General features: G+C 43.2%; 1 protein-coding gene across 6 annotated transcripts in view; it reads left to right on the top strand.

The window, feature by feature from the left end:
• GRM7 (glutamate metabotropic receptor 7) overlaps positions 1 to 24,192 on the top strand; it is a 267,773-nt gene that overhangs the window by 79,095 nt on the left and 164,486 nt on the right. For all 6 annotated transcript variants that reach the window (XM_040568674.1, XM_040568681.1, XM_040568675.1 and 3 more), the window contains exon 2: positions 9,967 to 10,183. In XM_040568674.1, coding sequence (XP_040424608.1) covers positions 9,967 to 10,183 — 217 coding nt within the window. The remainder of the gene's footprint in view (positions 1 to 9,966; positions 10,184 to 24,192) is intronic.

Raw genomic sequence — 24,192 nt, forward strand, 5'->3', positions numbered from 1 at the left:
CTGTGCATTCTTGCATTGCAATGGGTGGGCAATCACTACTGATATTCTAACTGATGTATCCTAGGAGGAATATTGTAGTTAATTTTGTAAAATCAATGAATATGCACTAGTATATATAAATGTGCTGTGCTGGTCATATCTCATCCACAAGATCTGCAAATCAGTAAAGTTTTATTGCCTTCTTAGTTTATGAGCAAGCCAGCCAAAATTCTTAACAATTTAAATATTTCACTTAAAAACACGAAGTGCAGAAGTTTTATAATAGTACATGTTCTTTTGTCTTTACTATCAACTGTATATCTGATACAGGAGATAAATAATTTTGCTTGCCTATGGGAATTGTAAGAGGTTCCCTATGCCAGAACGTGTGTGTTGTGTAAGCTGGAGGGAATTTTGGCTTCCATAGGAAATGTAGAGCCTGGTGTCCATCCTGCACCCCTACAGCAGGGGACCCTTGGTGGCTGAGGTCCTGGGGGACCTGCTGCCAGCTCGGGGCCTTGTGTCTGTGCTTACCCAGCCTGACCCCTCTCTGAAAGAAAAATCTTTGTGTATTTATGGCTAGAAATAATAGTTTTTAAAATATTAATTTTTGAGATTAATGTTATTAAACGAAAGTATAGATAAAACAAGATAAAATGTAAGAAAAATAAATAAAAATTGAGTTTGCTTCTAAGAAGTGATCATTGAGAAGCCATCTTCTTCATGATTACATAAACACAACTTTATGCCCAGAGAGAAATTTCCACATGCAAATCAGGCAACTGTGCACTGAAATATCTTTTTCCATTTCACTGTAAATTAATTACTGGCTTCTGGTCTTTTTTGTTTGTTTGCTTGTTTGTTTTTCTTGGCAATTTTGAAAATGGATATTCAAGGAATGCTTTGGAAAAAAAAATAGTCCCAAAGTGGTCTTGCAAACACAAATAATATCTGCAAACAAAAGGAATGCTTTTTTTCATGTTGTTGCTGGTGTGCTGCCACAGGACAGCTGATCCCACTGAAATGTTAAAGAATAGGACGTGTCTTTTCAAGAACACAGGAGCGTATTTTTGTCTCCTAAAGGAAGTCTTAAATATGTATGAAGCTTTTGTGTCCAAGCTACACGATAGACTGAGATTTTTATTTAAGCAATTCCCTAAAGGGAAGACAGTGAAACAGTTTAATTCCATTTGGGCCTCACCTATTTCTAAACCAATGTGCGATACTGACAGTGCTGCTGAAGGCCTGTTCTGCCTTCCTCAGAGGTATTCTGCTCTTGCAGTAGCAGTGCGGTGGGAACTGTTCTCTTTTGGGACAGCCTGGTTCAAAGATTTCCCAAAGTTGTTTGTAGGGATCAGAAACTTTCTGAATCGGTTTATAGACCCTGCTCAGTGGGACTTGATTATAAAGAATGGTCTTAGCCCATGAAAAAAAGTTATTAGATAAAGTATTGTTAAACGTTTAAAAAAAAAAAAAAAAAAAGGCGCTTTCTGGAACTGTAAATCTCAAAGCACTCAATAGAGTAGGTTACATCAATATTGGTGCTTCGCTCCTCTGTTAGTTCTCTATTTGCAGTAGGTTCTTGACCAGGTCTTTGATTGCTACATATTGCTACATATTACGGATGAAGGGTAATGTAGGCGGGCTTGACTTAGGAGCAAAAGCCTGGAATTGCAACCTGTAGATGTTACTGTCCACTTAACTCTTGTACCTCTTCCTGTTGGAAACACATTTGATCTGACTTCTTTTTTTTATATATTTTTTTTTTATTCCTTCTGAAAAGAATAGCAGTTTATTCATGTGTATTTACAGTTTTATGGCAGTGCTGAAGCATGGGGCCTAGGTAGCTGGTTGGATGGGAACAGGTTAAAGTGACTGCAGTCACAATAAATGGGACAGTCTTGCTCTGCAATGAATGCAGTGTCATTGAAGAGATTTCTTCAAAATTTTATTTATACCTGTGTAGGAAGAGAAGTGAGCCTGTAAGTTCATTATAAATTGATTCATAGTACAAGAATTTGTAGATCTTAGCCACTTGGAATACATTTAGTAACACCGTTATCTGTCTTTGTGTGCCTGTGCACCCTAATGCACAAATTTGACAACTGAAAGTATTAACAATGAACATATAAATGGAAAATTCTCAGAGCAGGATATGTAAGCTTGTTGAGACAAGTGTCTGTTCTTATTTGTGAGAAGGACGGCAGTATGTACAGCCTCATAAAGGGATGAGATACCTTTCTTTGTGCTAAGACCTAATTTTCATTAAATTGTGGTTGCAAGTCATCTATCCAATGTTCTTTTAGCATTTAAAAGCTGAGAGCTCACCTCACGTTCTGCAGATACAAAAGCCCAAGCTGTGCCATAAGCTCACAGTTGTCACAAATAGACCTAGCCCTAGGCACAGGTCATCGATGAAATATGAGGATATTTCCTATTTGTGGACGTCTCTCATAGTAGTAGATGGTGGGTTTTTTTCTTCCTTCCTGTTTTCTAAGTTGATAAAATGCTCCTGTGAGCTTTGTGGACAGTACTAATTGCTATAATTATTGTTCCCTTAATTGCTTCAATTATTTTTGCTGGAATAATTCATATGAGTACTTTCCTATTCTAGAAAAGGAAACAGAAGTAACCTTGTAGATGTGGAAAATACTCCCAGCTTCCCACTATAATTCAGGTTGATACTAATACTTGATTGTCATGATGGTTATGCTAGGGATGAAGGGTGATTTATGTGCCTGGAAATAGTCTCTTTCATACGCTCTTCTCAGGTTTGAATTAAACTCAAAACAAAAAACAAACAAACAAAACACCTTGAATTGGACACTAATTGAATTGAGAAGGCCAGTGGCATTCATTTTGTATTTGAGAAAACCAAAGCGGCCTTGGAGGTATTTGCTTCAGTAATGGACTGCCTCCATGGCAGCACTGGCAGTCAGGGAGGGACAGACATAGGAGGTCCCGCTAGGCAAGGCAGTGCTCTGGAAGCACCAAGGTGCTGAGGTAGGAGGTCCCGTTAGGCAAGGCATTGCTCAGGAGGCACCAAGGCGCTGCCTCCTGCTCCAGGCCGCCCGCTGGGGTGCAGGCCCATGGTGCAGCAGTGCCTCGTAACGGCCCTGTTGGGGTCTGTTACTGCCCTGTTCGTTTACAGTAAGTCCTTTAATAGGACTGGTCTTCCCTCATAATTTCCACCCAACAATCTGCATGGAGCTTCAGATGTTTATTCATTATGTCGTGAAACTGAAATACGTGCTGCAGTGCAAGACAGTTCGGTGAGATGAAATTACGTACCCTCCCTGATGCTACCTTATTCTCCTGTCACAGTGTCACTCCCTGACCATCTGATACGGAGAGGTCCACACAGCGGTGACCTTGTCTGGCTTTTCATTGATATGTCGAGAACACTTGTAGTTCTTCATAAATTGGGAATTTTGCTACCCCACTTGGAAGCCCCAAAAAGAAAAACGAGCTTGCATGAGGTTTGGGAGCTCTGACGTAGGCCCTCAGCTGCAGAAGCTGAGCACTTCTGAAAGCCTCTCTCTTAAAAATGGAGTTTGAGTGATATGTTGTCCTTTTGGTCTATGAGATCAAGTTCAGAGAAGACCCACTCGGCTATCAGCTGAAGTCATACTGCTGGACAAGTGGGGTGAGGTGGAGCTCAAACGGCATGGGGAGGCTTGGCAGAAGGGGCCAACACAGGCTGAATTTATGAACGTGAATCATTTATTGAGTTTATTTTCTTAGTGTTTCTTTTTTCCTCTTGAAGATATTTCTGTTTTATTAAATGCACTTCTCCTTCAGGCTCAGCATCTCATTTGTATTTGATGTTGTTTATATTTGTGTGTCTGTACCTTATATCTATCCAATTTCCTTGTAGGTGATTGTGTTGATCTCTAATACATCATTAGGAATTCATTGTGGGATGAAGTAAAAGAGGCAGTGATGTGAGCAAACAGGACCCTGTCTGAACACCAGGAGCTTTAGTAATTGGTAAACAGAGTGAGAGAAACCGAGGTGAACCATAAATAGATTCATGTTTTTTGAAAAAATTGTTATACAAATGCCCTCTTTAGATGTGCTTCTTCTGTTTGCTGCTGAGAAGTTGCTCTGGTGGTGTAACTTCTGCATGCAGCAACAGGTTTGCCATATGTTAACACCTTATACGCTACGGCAGAGCTGTGGAGAAATAATTCTTATTGTTCTGACAATTGATTTACATGAAAGCTTTTTTTTTGTAAATTGTTTTGCCTCATTTTCTAATTGACAACATTTGATTCTTGAGTGTAAAAATCAGCTTGAAATGCACTACTTCTGAAATTTCATAATAAAGCATAATAGGGAGGGATTATCAAAGCACTTTAGTAGGATTTGTTCTCATCATTATCCAAGGCTGTTGGAAATATTATTACCCAGCCTTTTAAGAGCCCTAGAGGAAGAATTGCAGCAATATTTGTTGTCATATGCACCTTTCAGGAAAGACCCCCTGAAATCAGGCACATGCTGTTAGGCAGGCAGCACGAGACAACCCACCCCAAGCTGCTGGTGTGCCAGCACTGAGCTTTCAGAAGGGCAGTGGCAGTACTTATTATACATCCCCCGGGCCTGTGCCGTGGGGCTGCAGGTGCCCCGGCACACAGTCGAGAGCCCCGGCCACGCGGTGCCCGTGGGTGTCAGCTGCTGGAGAAACAGAGAGGGCTCTATTCCTACAGTATTCCTACAGCAGCCTGGTGGGGATCAGCAGAAAGACTCTCTTCTGTTGTCTTTGCAAGCACTGGGTCACTGGTCTTGTTTTGCGTCTCCGGTGAAATGTTCTTCCTATTGGGAACAATGTGAAAATGTAAAAAGCGTAGGTGAGTTTAGCCCAGAGAAAGCAGCTAGCTAGAAGCTTCAAATACTTTTTTAATTCAAGGCAATAAAAACAATTATGTGCAGTTCACAGGATGCCAAAGCTGTTTGTTATGCAATTTGAGATGTAAATGGTGAACAAAGAGTAGTTGTACTAACTGATGATTAAATCCTGACACGAGAAGTTTCTACATGAATAAAATCTGGGACCTAAACAGATTTAAGGTTGTTAGTCATCCATCAATTCACACCAAAGAGTTTTGCAGCCAAGTGAAAAGTCTTCAGGCATCTTATTTGTGCAGAGTGAAGTTACTGGCAGGTTTTTGCAATTTGTGTAGACTGACACTGCCTTGTCAAATCAGGAAGGTTCAGGAGGCTTTATCAGAGTGGGGTGTATATATTTTTTCCATTGTCTGGAAATCATATTAATGAAACTTAATAAGAAGTTGAAAGTAAAATTGCAGCAAACTGTGAACTTAATATTACCGTGGTGGGAGCTCATTAATATCTCAACAGGTATACTCATGCATTATCTTAATTGCACATGATCCTTCAGAAAATTGCCTTTTCTCGAGTTTTCTGATGACTGTCCTTTGGTGAGGGGGTTCAGGTGCACCATTTCATTAGTCTTTTAATAAGTTACTGAAAAGGCAGCCTACCGCACTGACAGGTCAGTTCTTGGCATGTCCAGTGGGGGTGTGTATGGGGAGAAAAATGGAAAATGTGCAGATTTTTCCCCTTGAACCAACCCCCTTCAAAACTCAACAAGTTTGCGTTCAGTTGCCTTTTACTCTGAAATGCAAAGTTCTGGACCCGATGTTGGAAGGTGTTTAATGCTGCGAGCAGTGACTTGGAGCCCATCAGAGACGTGTTTTATTCTTGGAGTTTTCTGGTGTGGCTTTTGGTGCCACTGCTCACAACACAGGCCAGCTTTTCAAGCAAGGCAACCAGGAGTGGTGCAGGGATCCAGAGAGAGCTCTTCATTAGCAGAGGTAGATGAGATTAATGAAGAATAATGCTGAATGGTAAAAATAAATTAACATTAATTAATCACTGACTAATGCAATGCTCCCAGCATTAATCATTCACTCCTATTGAAATCAGAACATCAGCCAGGCAAACGGCACAAAAAACTCCGGTATGTGATGGTGTTTGCCATAGTCCTGTAAACACAAAACTGCTTTCGTGAAAATCTGTCTCCCGCCTCCGAAGTCTGCTTACCCATCTGCTGACACCTGGGTGTCCTCCAGGAGGCTCCAGCTATGGTCCTGTCCTGCAGTGGTGCTAGAGGCTCTGTGGCTGGTCTGTCCGTCACCCCCAGCAGGAGGCACCTCCTGGGAGAATGGAGCAGCATCCAAAGGAGGGGCACAGCCCTTTCTTACTGCCAAGAGTAAGGGCTGGGGGATTTTTATCCCCTGAGCTTTATAGATCACAACTCTTCTGCCAAGATTTTAGAGCCACTTGGAAAGTGGAATAAGGTTCCCTAGAGCTTTCTGATGTTTCCAACGTGTTTCAGAACAGAAAATAGAAAAATGCGATGGAAGAGAAAGCTAGCTTCTATAAAATAGTTTTGAAAGTGAGATGATCAAAGACAAGTAGCAGATTTTACCAGAATGAAAGACACACAAACCATTTAGATGTGACAGACAAACATTTGACGGGTTAATTAAAAATAAATAGAAACACTCCATGCCATGATCCTGACATGAAGCCGTTGTAACAGTTGCTGGGTTTGTTGCCATCGCAGTCCTTCCCATGGCAGCAGGATGTGGTGGCTCCAGCCGGGCCACTGCAGAACCAAGAGGAGAACGAGTGTGGCTGAAGGGAAGAGGAGTGGTGTGTGCGACTACCTGTAAAAATGGGGAAAGACACAGGGAAAGGGGAAGCACAAAGCCTTTATTTAGGTGCTATCTATTCACTCGGGAAGTCTGTTGAAAGGGGTCAACTCGCCAATCTTTTGTGTGTGCAGGTTAGCCAGTACTGTCTGGTACTGTCTGATATCAACAACAAAAGCAAACCAGAGAAAACCGGCAGTGGTTGGTGCATGCCAGGACGTTCAGTGGGCACGCTGCGTGGCAGTAGGACTAGGTTTGGGATCATTCTCACTGCTCTGGCTTCGCTGGCGTTGCCTTGCAGCTCGCTGTGCCTTTCACTCTTTCACCCTGAGTCTATGCATGCAGAGGCGGCTTCCCTCAGTGGGACTGGCCACTCAGCACCCTTCTGCAGTGCTAAAGGCAGGTCTTACAGACTGGCCAGGCAGTTCTCCCTCTGTCCAAAGGGACGGAGAGAGAAGAGATGGCTACTGAAAGTCCAGCTGTTCAACTGTGTTCCTGTGTGGATGGCTTTACTCAGGCTTTTTCTGCAGCTTGGAAACTGAAGTCCAGGCAGTGCACACGCAGCCACTGCGCTCCCGGCCCCGCAGCAGGGTTTTGTTTGCATGATGTGTGGCCCTGGGGTGAGCCACGAGCTGCAACCTCCTGCCTCGACGTGGGGCTCTGCCAGTCCTGAGAAGCTCCATGCATGCTTGGGGGGGTGGACCAAAGGGATGAATTCAATAACCAAAGAGTAATCAAACTGCAGCCCATCTTCTTTTCATTCCCCCATGCATGTCCCTTCTTGTATGGGGAGTCCATCTTCATCGTCTTTGGGAACGGACAGCATCAAAGTTTGGCTAGCTCGGGGGCTGGGTCTTGGTGAACTGGCTATTAAAAAGGAGAAGAAATGCCAAGCTGTTGGGTTTTAGCTGATGTAACTAGATGTTCGGTTTGCACATCAGGGATGTGCCTAGGTGCACAGGAAGGAGTGTGGGAAGGGAAAACAGGTGTCAGACATGCTCTGACATACCGAACAAAGTTGATCTCTAGTGGCTTTGGTCTATGTTGCAACCATTTAATTACTTTTCTTGTCTTATAAAAATTCTGTTCTTCAACTCTATATGTTGCTTTTAGATGTCCTCTAAGAGATGTTGGTAGAAAAAAAACAATATATGTTTTTAATACTGAGGTGATTTAAACAGCCAGAAGTGTTTAATATTTTATAGACAGAGGGAAAAAACTTAAAAGACAAAAGGTCTCCTAAGTAATATAAGCACCGGAACAAATTCTGTGGAAGCTTTGTTTTTTGTAAAAGTGCAGAATATGGTCCTTTTGATTTTCAGTTGATAAAGCAGTTGTTTACAAGTTGGAATACAAACACTTGCCACGGATAAAATAAAATCATATTTCATCCATTCTTTTATTTATAATTAAAAAAGCAGCACTTGATTCTCTCAGTGTGACTCTGTGTGTGGGACTGTATGGTGTGTACTAATTAGTAGTGGGTAAAGAGCCCCCACAAAGGCAGCCTGGATAACTGGCCCACTTAATGCCAGCCAATGGCCAGATAAGTAAAGCCGGTAAGCAGCCGAGCTAGCTCCGTTAGCTGCATTGTGCAAATGAGAAGAGAGCTATCCTAAAATGTCACCAATCATTTATTACAACAGTGATCATGGGCACAGACAAATTAAGGATTCCAATTAGTTTTGAAGGCCAGGGTGCCCAGCACTTTCTGTGCAACCCTAAGGTGCAGATTAAAAATCGAGACCCCTGATAAATTGTTGTAATCGATCTATTTGTCTTTGAGAGTGGTCCCCAAGCTTTGCTGGCCCCTAGGCAAACCACTGAGCAAATAAATCATGTAACAGTGGTCAACACCATGCTGGCTTCTTCCCGTCAGCCTCAATTTTAACTTTTTTTTAATTTTCTGTGACTGGAGCACTGGCAGGGTGCTGTCCGCAAGCCATGGATCTAAAATAAATCCGGCAAGGCTTTGTAGACGTCTGCTGTCTTGCATTAAAAACCTAACGCTCCCAGCTGCCTGGCTGTGAAACCAGGGGACGTGCAGGGGGTGCCGTGGCACAGGAGAAGGACAGGCCCCTCCGAGCAGCCGGGCTTCAGGTCTTGAGCATCCACAGTGACAGTCACCAGCCACGTTTCACTCTGGGCTTCTGTTGACTGGTGCCAAACAGATCCTAAACAAGCCATGTGCTATGGCTTATCATGATTTATAATAAACCAGTAGATACTACCTTTCAAATTGGGAACATCTCTACAAATGTCTGTGTATTTAATAGTTTGGGATAGTTTGGATAAATTCTCCTATCTGCTTGGTCTTCAGCAGCAATTCTGCTTTTATTCTGCTGTGGTCGTTGCTAATGTACGTACGGGCATAGAGCGTAACCCTGGGAAGAGCCACGTTTGCTCTCATCTGCTACTGACCTGTGTGGGCAGGGAAGGCGCCAGTCCCTTGCAGTACTGAGCCTGGGGAGATACAATGTTGACTCTTCTGAGAAGGCAAGAGAGCTAATAAATACTTGTGGAAATGCTGTGTGGAGAGAGAATATGAAAATGCAGAAGATGCTTGTACTGAGGCATGAAATACTGACCTTTCCACAGTCTAAAATCATTATATATGGTCATGTTTGTGTATATTTCAAATCTTTTTTTTCCCTCTTTGGCATCTCAAGTGAGAGTTATGGAAGGCTCCTTAAATTAAGGAGCAGTCCCAGACTGTTACTCAAGCAGTTGCATAATGTGTTTGGGGATTAACATGCTGTCAGCTTGACAACTGCTTTGGGGCCTTTGTTATCGAGGAGAAAATAGCCCTAGACAATATTCTAGTCTCTCTGCTATAAAAAGTAACTTGCAGTCTCCGTCGCACACTGCCATGAGAAGGAAATATTCCAGAGACTGATGAAGGCTCCTCCTGGCTTTCAGTCAGTGAGGACAGGTCTAGATTTCACTTCTGCTGAATTCAGGATCCCAAATAACCTAATGCTAGGAAAGCCAGACCACCAATAAAAAGGACATAGAACAGAAATGGTTTGTGTGCACTGTATTTGATTAAGGGTTGCCTGAAAGGAAGATGTTATAAATGTAACCGTGTGCCATCATTTTATATTGACTAATGACTTTTTTTTTATAACTTTCCGTTTGAAGTCAATTAAAAGATCGTTTCTTTATTTGTATGTTCTAAAGGAACATGGCAGAGAACTGTGGATTGCTATAAGGAAGGTGAACTGCGGCTCAGTGGAAGCTAACTACTGAGACAAGTGCAATGTGTATGTGAATGTGTATATTTATCAGAAATTATTTTTTTCTACAGATCCCACAAATCAGTTATGCCTCAACTGCACCAGAGTTGAGCGATGACAGGCGCTATGATTTCTTCTCACGTGTGGTTCCTCCAGATTCCTTCCAAGCACAAGCAATGGTGGACATTGTGAAAGCTTTGGGATGGAATTATGTGTCCACTTTGGCATCTGAAGGGAATTATGGAGAAAAAGGAGTCGAGTCCTTCATGCAAATTTCCAGAGAGGCAGGTAGGCAACGCCCACCCTCCCCCCAGAAAACGCTGCAGAAATAATTGATGTTATTTTGTACCAAATGTTATGTTATTTTTCTAGAACATATATTTGATTTTAAAGTTGTTCCAGTTCTTTGCAATGCCTTTGTAATAGCTCCTAGGTGCTCTCATTCCTAAATTGCTTATGGAGTTTCAGAAAGTTTGAAATGTTAGTGGTTTTCAATCATTTCTGGAGAAAATAGAAAACCCTGAGTTTTATCAAGCTTTCAGTATCCCACCGGACAGCATTATATTATGTTGACATGGGTAGAAGACAGATTTTAAAGTGTTCAGCTTTTATCTCTCCACAGCTAGAAATTCTTTGAAGACTGCTTGTTACTAGACATCGACTTGTGTCATACTATCACTGTTCGTGTTTCAGATCGCTGCCTGATTGTGTTTTGCTTTTCTTAAGCATTTCTCTTGACCGATTCAGTTGAGAAAATTCCTACATTTTACCTGAAGGCTCACAGATTGCTGGCCTGGGTTAAGGAGGCGAGAAACTCAGCAGCGTGGTGTGAGGCACATCAGGCCTTTGGTGTGATGCATCATGTGCATCATCTTTTTCTTGTTGCTTGAATGTTTCATTTAGTGGTGTCCCAAGAAGGACAAAAAAATGAAAATAAGTGTTTTCAGTGTGCTGGAGAACATCACCACCTGTCAGAGAGAGATGTTCCAAGAGGACATGAAAATGCTGTGTCTTGTGCTTCGTGAGGCTTATGGTATAGAGTGGAACCATCATAATTTTGTTGACAGAAAACCTGCTTTTACAGTTTGTTTTCTTGTTCTGACTCACTACGTAGAGCAGGCCTGCCTTGAAGGTGTGACTGCTGTGTCAGTGTGCTCATATCCTTGTCTTGGTGACTTACTCTTCAGGGAAAAGTAGTTTTAAATTTCCCCAGAGATGACAAAACATAGGAGGACTTTGGATGGCACTTCAGGGAATACAGCTATAAATCCACGATGAGCCAATTTGCAATGCAGAATCATTAATGTTTATAAATTGAAATATTTGAAGTAGGTTCCTGTGCTATGTAGAGAAAATAAGCAGGATGTCATTCGGTAGCGGTGATATATGTAAGGCCCATCTCCAGTAAAGTACACTGATGTACACTAACATGGTATGGAGCACTGGAAACCCATCCTCATTTTAAAAGAATAAGATCTATTGTATTCCCTAAAGGAATTTGCAGATGTACCACCCTGTAACTTCCCTGGCATTGCATTGTATAAAAACAGCGTGACCCGAGCCACAATCCACTCACAGGATTTCAGAATTCACCAGGCAGGTTGCCGAGTGCCTGTCGGTCGGACGCGAAAGGGCCAGGGCAGGACAGGCTCTCCTCCGGGGCAGCCCTGGGAGGTTTGCACTTTCCCTGTGGTTGCAATGCCAGCACCACGACGAGCTGGGCTTCGGCGAATTGTCTGCATGCTCAGTGGGGTGCTGCGCCTCGCTCGCAGCATCAGCAGAGGAGCGAGCAGAGAGGAGGGCTGCACTTGAGAGGAAGGGGTTTTGGAGAGGAGAACTGGAATTGTTGCATTATGTTGATATCACAGGAGGAACCGATATTTGCATAAACTCGTCTGTTCGTTTGAATGCATATTTATGTGGTGTTAAAGAAAATGTTTTTTGGATTTAATACCATAGGAAGTGACAAATACCAGTGTTCATTATAATTTAAAATTTACTTTATTTGCAAATATCCACTGTTACAAAATCATATGTGAAATGTGTTCTCTACGTCAAGGACAAAGCTCTAGCTGAATAATACTGTATCACTTTATAGACTTTCTGTAGAATTAAATTAACGATAGGAGCTGTTCATGTAGTCAATATGTAATTCAACGTCCTTCATATAAAGAAAAAAGCACAAAACCAGAAGAATAACCTGCTTAAAACAGCTTTGCATGCAGGGTGATATAGGCCGTACCTACAGGATTAAGACATGAAGGCAGATATTGCATAAACTTTCCTAGTGACATGCAGCCTGTCTTGTCTGGAAATGCGAATAATCCCATCCCCATGCTGCCTCCCAGTCGAGACAGCAGCCTTGCCTTCTTAAGGTTGCACTGATTTTTTTTTTTTTGTGCTACACAGATAAAGCTTAGGTGAAGTTCTGAGTGGATTTAATACCTGCCAACATGTTCCCTGTTATTTTAAAGCCCTGAGAAGTACAAGAAGGTCCTGCTGTATATAAATACAGAGAGGCCACAGAGGTGATGGGCAGGCCATCAGGTGAGTGCTGCAATGCCAGGGGCTGGAAGGAGCCTCCTGAGGAAGCAGTGAGCAGCAGTGTCCTCACCAGCTGGTGGCTGTGGTGTAGTTGGCAGCTCCTCCATCAAGCAATCCAAAAACATCTGAGTGGCCCGGGGCTGGGTCTGTGGGAGCACGCGACGAGCAGCCCCCCCTTCCCCTACTGACAGTGAGGAAATGGGGCAGAGAGCTGGTGGTAGCCCCACTGCTGCCGTGCCGGCCGGGGGGTTAACGCTGTGCTTGGGGTGCCGACCAATGCTCCTGCTAGTTACAGAACTCGTGCTAGAAGTGATAAAAATGCAGCAAGAGCGGCAGGAAGTTTTTGCATAGCCAGAAGACGCAATCCTCCTGACGGCTGGGGAGGCGGTGGGCTGCCTGCTCTTCCCTGTGGGAAGGAGAGGAGAGGTGTTTCAGTTCTAAGTCACGGCTTTCACCTCATTTTCCAGTTAGCTAAGAGATGCAATATTCATCAGGAAGAGCTGTGCGATGTTTAGAGCATTGTCCATCTAGTTTTCTGCTTAGTTTTTGGTCCCATTTGGGATTTGGATGCTGTGTGTATTACAGCTTCCTGCTCAAATCAGTCACCAAAGCCCGCGAAAGGCTTTGCAGAAGCACCGTGGCTGTGTGCAGACAGACTTGCTGCTGGGTTGTGGAGCGGAGCAGGAGCTCAGTATGCAAGCAGATAGCTCAGTGAAGCAGTGGCAGGGTAAACCCCCTGGTGAAAGCAGGCCACGCACGACGTGCTTGTTCAGCCCCGGCTGCGTTACCCTGCCTGGGCTGGGACACGGAGGTACAGCGCTGGCTGCCTGCAGCTGGCTGTTTGGGGGCTTTGCTGGTGCAAATGGTGCCGGTGGTGACCCCCTCTTCGGGAGCAGAAGCCGCGCTGAGGAGCAGAGCGGGAGCGGTGGCACCGCAGAGGTTGGGGGGACACTTCTCAGCGCCACGACCCCTTCGGGCCATCCTCGTCTGCCAGGGACAGGAGCAGCCCTGGAGCCGAGGTAATTAGTCAAAGCCTGAGACGTGCTGGCAGTAAGCAGTCATCGTTAGCTCTCAGACGGTTGCCTTGGATCTCATAATCAGTGTATTTTGGCAGAAAAAAGATTTAGTCCATAGGTACCAACGCGCTTACTATCTTTGGCCTCAAATCTGTAGCAGGCTAATTATCCTAAATTCAGTGTTTCATCCAGACTTGTTTCTGATTCAGTCAAGATCTTAGGAGTTGCAAGGATGAGTAGAAAGCATTATCCATGTTCAGTTTTTAAATATGCTCTAGTATATAATGGCTTTGCTTGATCCTAGGAGTTAATAATTCTTCACAAAGTGACTTTTATTATGAGTACTTCAAGCGAGTTTGAATATGTCATTGTGGCAGGAGATGAAGATTTGAAACATGCTCTGCAGTCTGTGGGATTAATAAATTAGGGAATGCTCTAATTACAGAAAATCTAAAGGACAATTTCAGATTATTAATGAAACTACTGAATGCTTGAATTTCAAAGATTAATTCATCTTTGAATTTTTTTAAAGATTAATCTGTACCAGAAGGTTAATTGCTATCTGTAAAATATATATATATTGAAGTCGTTAGCAAAGACCACTTGAATGCCTCCTAACAGATAAATGAAAGATCTAGTATACATTTATTCATCTTTTCCTCTCCCCAGATTGCCCAGTTTGACAGATGAGTACCCTGGCTGCTTCTTTTGTGGAGACTTTGGTGCTCAGCCTGCAGCCCAAGCAGACGCGTGGATCTGCAGAGCCAGGCTTCCCCTGCTGTTACCTCTCTCTTCTGCCTTTCCATAGCTCAGTTGTCCAAAGTGCCACCTCAGAAATAGGTATTTCCCTTAGCGAGGCTGCTTCTGAGCAGAGTTCAGGTTGTTTGCAGCCTAGACTTGTATCATACAGAGCAGCCTGTCCGTAAGGGTGTGTCTTGTCTTAATCTGCAAACTAAGAGTCAGTCTCGATGTTCTTGTTCTCAACCCTTTCTAAGGACTGGCGAAGGAAAATTCTGGAGAAGCATGTCTTCTTTCTATGTGTACTAAAGACGCGGGGGAAAAAAAGATTAAAGCTCTTGTGCCAGAGGGTTGATACGATTATTTTATATACTGAAGTTTCTACCACCAACATTTAGTTGTGGTGTCACATTTGTTAAAAGGCTATCATCACCTTGACAGAACAAAAAAGGCAGAATGAACTTTAATCCACTCTCACGTAGGAAGCACAACACTTGCAACAGCCTATTTATCTTCTTTTCCATTTTCTCTCTTTTCTGAGGACTTTTTTGAAATATTCATGTCTGTAATTCCTCTGTTTCTGTGATCCTCAAGTGCTTCTGTTACATAAGGTTGGGAACATCTGCAAGCGGCAGGGACGGCTGAGATGCACGAGCTGCAGGGACTGAATTAGGACCAGAGTAAACATCAAAAACACTCATTACCAGGGCAAAGAAGGGACCCCTGAAATTTTGAATCCTTAATCTTAATAATTAACTGTTGTTTTTTATTTCTTTTTCCCAGCAGTGGTACCAAACAGTATTTATTTTCTGTCCTCCAATTTAAACTTGAATTTCATTTTGTTTTTCCAGCTTTATATTTGGTAGTAGAAACCATGTATGCACACGTGTGTACCTATATGAGACACGTGGTCCTGACACCTAACAGATTTGAAGTGTCACTCCACCTAAATCAGATGAACCATTTTTTTTGTGTGCCATTATTATCTGTGCATTAAATGGCATGGGAGCGTACGCAGTTAAAAGCCAAAAGTTGCTATATCATCCTCAGTGATTCACACAGCATTTTTTTAGGCTTTTGTAGATCTGTTCAACTGCCTACTATGATCCTGAATCTGTATTTTTGTAATGAAACTTAATTTTTATGCTTTCTTTGAGAATCCCATTAGCACAAATTATTGCTGGATAGCATGAGAGAGTTAAATCATTGCTGTGAGGGAGTATTACAAACAGACAGTTTCTGAGAAGGGAAAGGAGACTATTTTGTATGTCTCAGATAGAGTACTGATTCCTATCGCCAAGTAGAAACTCATGATTTTTATCATTTTACATTTTGATGTTAGTGAAACCTCTCCTTTTTTTTCTTGATCCATCGAAGCACTACCGAATGCCTTTAGAATACATATTGAAGGAGCAGTTGCTTTGCCACCCAAAAAAACCAAACAACACAAGGTTTGAAGGAGCCCAGAAATGAGAAAGGAAGGTGAAAGGAGTTAGTGATGCCGCCCTGTTGGAATTGTGGGACTGAAATCCCTGACCTGCTAACACCAGCGGGACGGTGCCTTTCCAGCAACAGCTCTGCGAGAAAGGGTGCTGCGGCTGCTGCAGCAGGTACACACCTGGGAGTTAACAGTGACACTGCACGCTGTCCTCTCGGTGCCCCCACACAGCATCTGCAATGTCCGAAATGTACGATTTGTGATTTCTTTGTGACAGCTAACAGGATCCAACTTTTAGCAGCCACTGTTCCCATGCTCATTTGCCTGACTCACTGCTTTGAAAGCAGCGGGCTGAGGCATTCTGTCCACCACAATCACTATTTATTTAGCTGAAGGAATAGCACTTTGCAAACTGTGCTCATTGAATCTCTCTCAGCTAGAAGCAAAGGGGCAGAAACCTTTCGTTGTAGTGTTTCAGGCAGAGCAAAGGGTTGAGCCAAGGTGTTGGCAAACTGCTCTATAAATCTGGTTTTGAAGTGCAGTCCACAAGCCATCCTAAGAAGGCAGATGCTCTCAGGGCAGTGTTTGGAGTACGGATGTGGTGTTGTCATCCAGGGACGAGCATCTCCCAGCAGGGCCACAGTCCCCAGTGCTGGAGAGGGAGTTTGTTTGGTGTCTTTGCCTTCGGTTGTGTTAAATGATTATTCTTTGCAATGGGAGTGGCGTTTATTCATTTTCTAGTGAGCCTGGATCAAATACAGCGAAGATAAATATATAAACCACTAAGAAATGCTTTCCATTTTTCTTTCTATTTTCTCAAGCATTCATGCATCTGCCTTGTATGGTGTTCAGTGACATTACGTTAAATATGAAAACTGTTACTTTCCTTCTTCTGTTTTGTCAAGTCACAAATGTTTTGGCATTTCAGAAAAAAGTTGAGAAATTTCTAATGTTGCACCAACTCATGTTGTGTGCTGCAGTCTGTCGGGTTTAATAGGTTGCATACTACAAGCGTTATCTTTAAGGTCCCTTCCAATCCAAGCTATTCTGTGATTTTTTTATATTCTGTCCTGTACTGGTGGTAAGATGATGGCAACATCATTACCAAGATCTTGTAGTTTTTATAGAGGTGTGAAAGCGACAGTAGCGTGATTTCTAGAGTATACAGCATTCTCATATGACATCTTGTCAGATTAATGAAAACACTAAAACTCCCGTTTGTTTCAGAAGCTAGTGAAAATGCCTTGCATCTCCTTGGCTGCCAGTTTAACTTCCATGAACAGAGATTTGCTTCATTCCTTGCCAACAGAAATATTACAAATAATTTACAGAAGGATTTTCTTTTAACTGTAACTGATCTAGTAGAAGATGCACTGGACTTTATCCTCAAGGGGGCTTTGGATTACAGTTCTAGTTTAATAGTATCCTGATAGTGGGAAAGAATAAGCAGCACGCAAAGCAAAGCGTACTTCTGCAAAGTGAATCTTGCTGCTGTGTGCATACTTTGGGCTGTGCTGATGTCTTTTCTGAGTAGCTGCTGTTAGAAGTGATGTCATTTAGAGGAGGGAAGAGGTGATGTCCTTAAGGTGGTGATTGGACTTCTGGCTTCACTCTGATATTGGCTAAAACACATCAGTTGCCTGACTTAGATGCCGAGAACCCCTCTGGACCCCTGATTATCAAAACATTGTGAATGCAATCTTCATCTCTTTAGCAACGCATCTTCCTACCCGAGACACAGCAGCTTTCCTGAGATAGTTGACTCAGTTCCCTGTGTAGAAGTGAAGAGTGATGAGATCTGAGTTGCCCTTTGGAGCCATCTATTTCTCTCTGTTGGCTACACAGGGAATATTGGCACCAAGTAGAAAAATGAGATTAAATAATTTGTATTAAAAAATAATCCAAGCATTGGTATATATATATGATATGTGTATTTTCCTATCTTTTGTCATCCTTGAAAATAAATACATGGTATAGATTTATAAGGTTCTTATGATCTTGTTCAGGAAGGTCCTGAATGGGAACCTGATGGGAATTAGGAGCACGTGGTTTCGATACCTAAAAATACTACAGCATCAGGCACCTGTCTGCCCAAATAGCGTTATAATTCTGAGATGAAACTAGCAGGGGTCTGAGTAATTCTTCCTTCTCAAATAGACTCATGTAAAATCAATAAAATAGAGTTTGGGGAGAAGGAAGGAGATAGATATGACTCTATGATTACCTTAGTGTCTGCTTATGTGAAATTTGAGACCGGTTCCATGCTGATACATGCAGAAACTTGCATTCTGTCCTTTTAAATGATCTCACACAGCTGGTTTCTTGGCGAAGAATTTAACTATTATTGGATAGCTGTAACAGGCTGTTGTCACAGTTACAGCATAAGTCACTTTAATGATAAATATCTGCCTTTTTATGGCATTTATTGAACATTTGGAGATTGCTTTTCAAGGAACAGAATAAAATTGAAATGAGCAAGTCTTGTTACTAAAGAAATAACTGTCAGCATCCTTTAAAAATGTTACCCCAAATTTAATAAAACATTGCTTTCATGGTTGTGAAATATATCTTGTGGATCAGATGGAAATAAGCGATCGGTTAAGTCTTTGTTATTGTAAAGCAGCAAAATACATCACTGAGAGATGCATTGATTTCATAGGATCATAGAATTCATAGGATCATAGATCATAGATTCTGTTCCCGAGTTGGAAGGGATCCTCAACGATTATTGAGTCCAACTTCTGGGTCCCTAAAGGACCACCTCAAAATCAGACCACGCATCTGAGAGCGTTGTCCAGATGCTCCTTGAACTCCATCAGGCTCAGTGTTGTGCCCACTGCCCTGGGCAGCCTGTCCCAGTGCCCGACCACCTCTGGGTGCAGAACCTTTCCCTAACACCCAGCCTGACCCTCCCCTGTCCCAGCTCCATGCCGTTCCCTCGGGTCCTGTCGCTGTCCCCAGAGAGCAGAGCTCAGCGCCTGCCCCTCCGCTCCCCTCGTGAGGGAGCTGCAGGCCGCCAGGAGGCCTCCCCTCAGCCTGCTCTGCTCTGGGCTGAGCAAACCAAGGGACCTCAGCTGCTCCTCACGCATCCTCCCCTCAGGATTGTTCACCATCTTAGTAGCCCTCCTTTGGACATTCCCTAGCAGTTTTACATCTTTCTTATACTGTGGCGCCCAAACCCACACACAGTACTCGAGGTGAGGCCATGCCAGCACAGAGCAGAGCAGGCCGATCCCTTCCCTTGACCAGCTCCAGTGCTGTGCCTGAGGCACCCCGGGGTGCGGTTGGCCCTTTTGGCTGCCAGGGCGCCCTGCTGGCTCACAATCGGCTTGCTGTTGATCAAAACCCCCAGATCCCTTTCTGCAGGGCTGATCTCTAGCATTTATTTCTATTTCTACCAGTAGAGTTCGACAGCCTCAGGGAATGCTCCTGTATTTTGCAATGCGTGTGTCCCATGATACAGAAGTGACGAAGTTGCTTTGGTGCAGATTCAGTAAGTTATTCACCCCAATCCAGTTTTGGTTTTATTTGTTCTTTGGAAGGTTGTCTGCATCTCAAGGGAAGTATGTTCCCCTTGGTAAAGACAGCAGTGTGAAGCAGAAACAGAGAAGCAACAGCCTTCTTGTTCTGCATCCATTTTCTGCTGGGAAGAGTAGAAATTTGCAACAACAGCAACAAAGCTGGTAGAGCCATTAGGAGAAGGGAGAAAAAATATGTTAATGTGCATTAAGAAACTTGAGGAGAAAGTCATAGTGAAGTTCAAAAGCTGATGTTTTGGGGATGAGCGGTAGTGGGGCAAAAGAAGAGTTTGGATATACTGAGCAATAAGAGGAAGGAAGGAGTCTGTGGAAACAGCAGGACAGGTGTAACTATTAGGAGAAGGAGAGATGAAAAGCCATAAAATGAAAGTTGATAGAAGTGGCTGGGACTGGAAAGATTGAGTCACAGCAGGAAAAAAATTCTATGAATAAGGAAGACTTGCCACAGAGAGTGGGCTAGAAAATTATATTTATTTCACAAAAGAAAGAATTAACAATTTCAGAAACAGTACTGACTTTGATTCTGAAAACTTAAAACTTCTTGAGGATGAGATTTAAAAAAAAAAAAAAAAAAAGACTGGAAATAACTTTTGTGCTGGGGGACAGTGAAACCAGGCTTCCTAAATGATCGCATCCGAGTGCCTTTGCTCTTCACTGCGCCTTTTTTCAGCCTCCCAGCCTACCCAGGGGGAGAACCAGGAACTGCGAAGCCTGGCTCTGTTTCACCTCCGCCTCCAGTGCCTATTCCAATGTGTGGTGCGAAGTGTCTTGTCAGTTTTCCTGAAGGAATAAAATGAATTTCACAAACACCTTCTGCAGAGGCAGCCCCCGCTGTCATTTTGACTTTCCCCGTGGAAAATAGAAATATTATGATTACACTGAGATTTTCTCATGGGACGTCTGTTTTGCAAAGTAGGATAAATTTGTTGGAACATCATTTTGGACCAGTTCTAAATGCAGTTCTGCATCTGAAAGGTAATATATAATCTAATGCAGCAAGTTACTCCAGTTTCTGTCATTGAAATCCTGCATCCCAGGAGGAAATACAAAATATTGCCTCGTCTTGTACCTTCCATACTTCACAGTCCCTTTTCACTTTGTGCTAATGCAAAGAACAGCTTTCATAGCCATGGGGGAGTAGCAGCACATAAATAATTCTAAGATGCATCTTCCATCATGCAGCCTCCCCTGCATTCTTCATTCCTTACCGTTCCTCAGACAACAGAGGATAACAAACGGCCTGAACCCTTTGCACTCTGGAAAGATTGCGCTCGTGCAATGCTAGGGATCTTGTGGGCAGGCTAGAAATAGTCCTTGGCCTGGCTCTGAAGCCATCTAAACCTTCCTTAGACCAGCCTCCTGGTGCTGAAAAAAGGTCAACAAGAGAAAAAAGCTGGTATATGCACTCCATTTGGCAAAAGCACAGCAGGTATGTCATAAATTGTGATCAATGAAGTTTATACTCTTTCTTATGTGTTCTTAGGGAATTTGTTTAGCAAGACAGTGTTTGAAATACCTGGACTACTTGTTGTAGTACAGGGTTGCATATTCAACAAGATATTTTAGCTGAGAACATGCAGTACTGCATTTTGAGTGGTTTACACATGTAGTCAGGACTGTGAAGATACAGATATGTGTAGCAGCCTGTTCTGTTTCCTTTCCCTTTGGAGTTTCAATAGCCATGTTTTCAATAGCCGTGTTTTCAGTCCATAAGGAATAAGAAGGCTGTCTAACTTTTCTTTCATAGTAGAGACTATTGGCATTATTGTAACGCATTACGAACTTTTTTTATTTAAACCAAAACCTCATGCTGACAATACTGCTCCCTCTTTCAGGGCTGGTCCTGTGTGGTGTGATGCTGCAGGTGTTCCAGGCAGCAGCACCCTGTCTGACACGACAGCAGCAAACTGCTCTGGGCAAATCGTGGTGCTTTATGCTCCCTGCTCACATCATTAACAACAACAAAGACTTAGGAAGTGTTTCATTGTGTAAACTTGGAGATGAAACAGGCTAAACTTTGGGTAATAGAAAGGCAACTCAAACACCCAGATATTTGCATGAAATTTGAATCAGATCTTATGCTAATACTGGATGCTGCAGTGCATATTTGAGCTGTCTCCTTACTAATGATAAATGGCAACAGTTTGCTAGGTTACTGTTTGTCTGGAAGAGCCCAGGTATGACAGAGACCAGGCATCTGTATTCGGGATTTGTTTTTAAAATAAGATGTTCTGTTTAAGGTTAGACACATACGTTGTCTCTGCAGTCTGCTCAGTGTGCATCACTTGCAGGAAAAGCTGGTGCAGTCCGGGTCCCTTAGGGGCTGCAGCTCCTCTCCTGAGTGAGCAAAGGCAGCCTGACGGGGGACTTAAATGCGCTGATGGAGCCGCTCAGAGCGAGTCATGATGCTGCTCTGTCGTGCACAGGGCTGGGAGCAATCCTGATCGGATTTCCCAGGGCAAAATATTCTTGGGCTTTGGTGCCGGTCTGTCCCCGTGCTGCTTTGCGAGGGCAAGAGCCGTGTTCTTCTAGTGATGGTGCAATGTGAGGAATGGACACCACAACGAGAGAGCCAGGAGGTGCCAGCCCAGCTGCCAGGGTGCTTGGTGGTGCTCCTGCAGAGCCGGGGCAGGTGGCACCACGCCGACCCCGGGGACACAGGGCCTTCAGCAGCGTCTGCACAGAACAGAACGCGCTGCTGGTGCGGGCTCAGCTCGTGGGATGGGAGCTCGCTTCAGCCCTGCTCGTTGTCCTGGTGCCAGCATGTCCCTGCTAATGGCCCGGCTCTGATGTTGTAAGGGAAGTGGCTGTCTGGAAGAATAATTGGCGTTTTCAGGTTGCTGCCCTGCAATAGGCTTTATCCAGACGCAAGAAGTCTGGAAGTTGCTATCTCAGGCTGCAATCAAGAAAATACTCTCTTTCAGCATTGGTTAGAGAGAAATTATGATTTAATTCCCTGAATGTATTTTGTTTCCCCCATAATTTCACTGATCCATATGTCTAATTGACCCTTTAATTAACTCTCATTTTATCTTATATCTGTGTTTTGTCCTTTTCCTGCCTAATATTTATTTTTCCTTAGATCTCTGTTCCCTCTTTGTAAGTACCCCCAGCGTTGTCCTTTGGCCCCAAGGTGCTCTGCTGCTGCAGGAGCCCCCCAAGGACACGGCTGAGACTTGAGCAGAGAGGTGGCCGTGCCCTGCCCAGCTCAGCAGCTTGGCAGCCCTCTGCCCTCTCTGCTGCTCCTGCGTCAGCCCAGAGGGCCGCAGATCTCACTGTCCTAGCTTTGCTCTCAGACAGTCTCCCCTACCTAAGCCCCTGCACTGTGGCATCAGTGGTACAACTGCGTTGGCTAAAAGGCCTTTACAAACCAAGCGTGACCGAGCCAGCATACTCTGAAAACTTGGCAGTAGTTAGTTATGGTTATTTCTAATGATCAGCATCGACAAGGCCCACATTTAGCTGTGTTGATCAGATGTTTGTAGAAGAGATGCCTTCAGATGGAGATCTGCACTGGCAATCAGGAAATCAACTAAGCTTGTAGTGCAGAAATCCAAAATATAGTAGCTTTCCTACTTAAAAAATGAAGGATTTCACTTACATGACCATGTTTTAGGAAGACTGCAGGATGAAGATGTTAAACAGCAGGAAGCTTTTTTTAACAGATTCTCACTGACTTCATTACTGTTTATATATTTCTTTTAAAGCCAATTTTATACCCAGGCAAAAGAAAGTCTAGACAGATTGTCTAAAAACTTCTACTGGCTATAATTAAGATTATACGGCTGGTATATCACTGGTGGATAACATGTAGACTAGTTAAGAAACGACCTTCACTTCTGCAGCATATGCCTTTTGCCAAGTTTGCTTTTATTATTCTTTGTGATTGCTTTTTTCATATCTGACTATTGCAATGTCAAAACCAAATCCCACTTGAAATCTTGTATTTGGACATCTGAATCTATATAAAGGAACGGGAGTGCCTTGATTTTTTCCAAAGTACCGAGCTTTCGTGGTTTCCATTAAAATTGATTGGAGATGCAATTGCTCTGTATGCACAGAAATCAATCCAGCCTGGAACAGTTGTCTCCACGCTTTGGCCTTGGCATTCATGTAAGGTAGGAGATTGACAGCCCTGAAAGCTGAAGCTCTGGAGCTGTAGTGCAGCAACCTGGTGATGTGTCTTATCAGAGACGAAATCCCAGAAGGAGTCATGCTCCCGGAGAGTAACACTATTCACTTTGATAAATAACTCGTCTCTGTTCTGAGCCTGCTGGTTTATAAAAGAAGAACATTTATTTGGAGTTTGGGATGAGATGTGCTTTGTTTGGACATTGGTTTATTAAAATTGGTCTTACTCCGCCAGCTCAAACTGAGTGATAAGAACAGAGACCTGTTTACCTCAAGCAGGGTGAATTTGAACTCGGATATTCCCAGTTTCTATTACCTCTTAGTGATTCCCTGAATGAGTTCATTTCTTCATTGTTATGCATATTCATAACAGCCAGAACTCATCTCAAACCTCCAATTGCTGTAATCAAATAACTCTTATTTATTAACATCAGGAGGGAAGGCAGAGAAGCAGCATCACAAAGTCGCAGCCAAAGCATAGCATACACAAGCTGTTCCTTGGAATAAACATCTTTTGAAAAAATCTCTACAGAAGCTCTCAGCCAGTATAGCCCCTCTCTAGATTCTTCACACTTAGATGCCCTATAATGCCACCACTCTGCGAGATGCACTAAAAAAGCAATTAGCACTTTTGAGTGCTTTGCAAAATTTTATTAGTCTTCTGCCTCTTGAGGCTCTGGCAAATAATGCTGTTTCACTCGAGATTTCTTTGATGCTTTTTTTTTTCTCAGTCTTTCCCAAGAACAAATACGTGAGATGAAGTTCCAGCGCAAGTCAGCCCAGCAATTTACAATCCTATTTCTTGAGAACTTCAAAACTCATTAAAAGCAACACCTCTTTTTAAAGCCATGCCATATTCCTTCTCTGTCCCTTCTTCCATTCATTGCATTT

Source organism: Cygnus olor, chromosome 10 (assembly GCF_009769625.2).
Source record: "Cygnus olor isolate bCygOlo1 chromosome 10, bCygOlo1.pri.v2, whole genome shotgun sequence".
NCBI classification, from domain to species: domain Eukaryota; kingdom Metazoa; phylum Chordata; class Aves; order Anseriformes; family Anatidae; genus Cygnus; species Cygnus olor.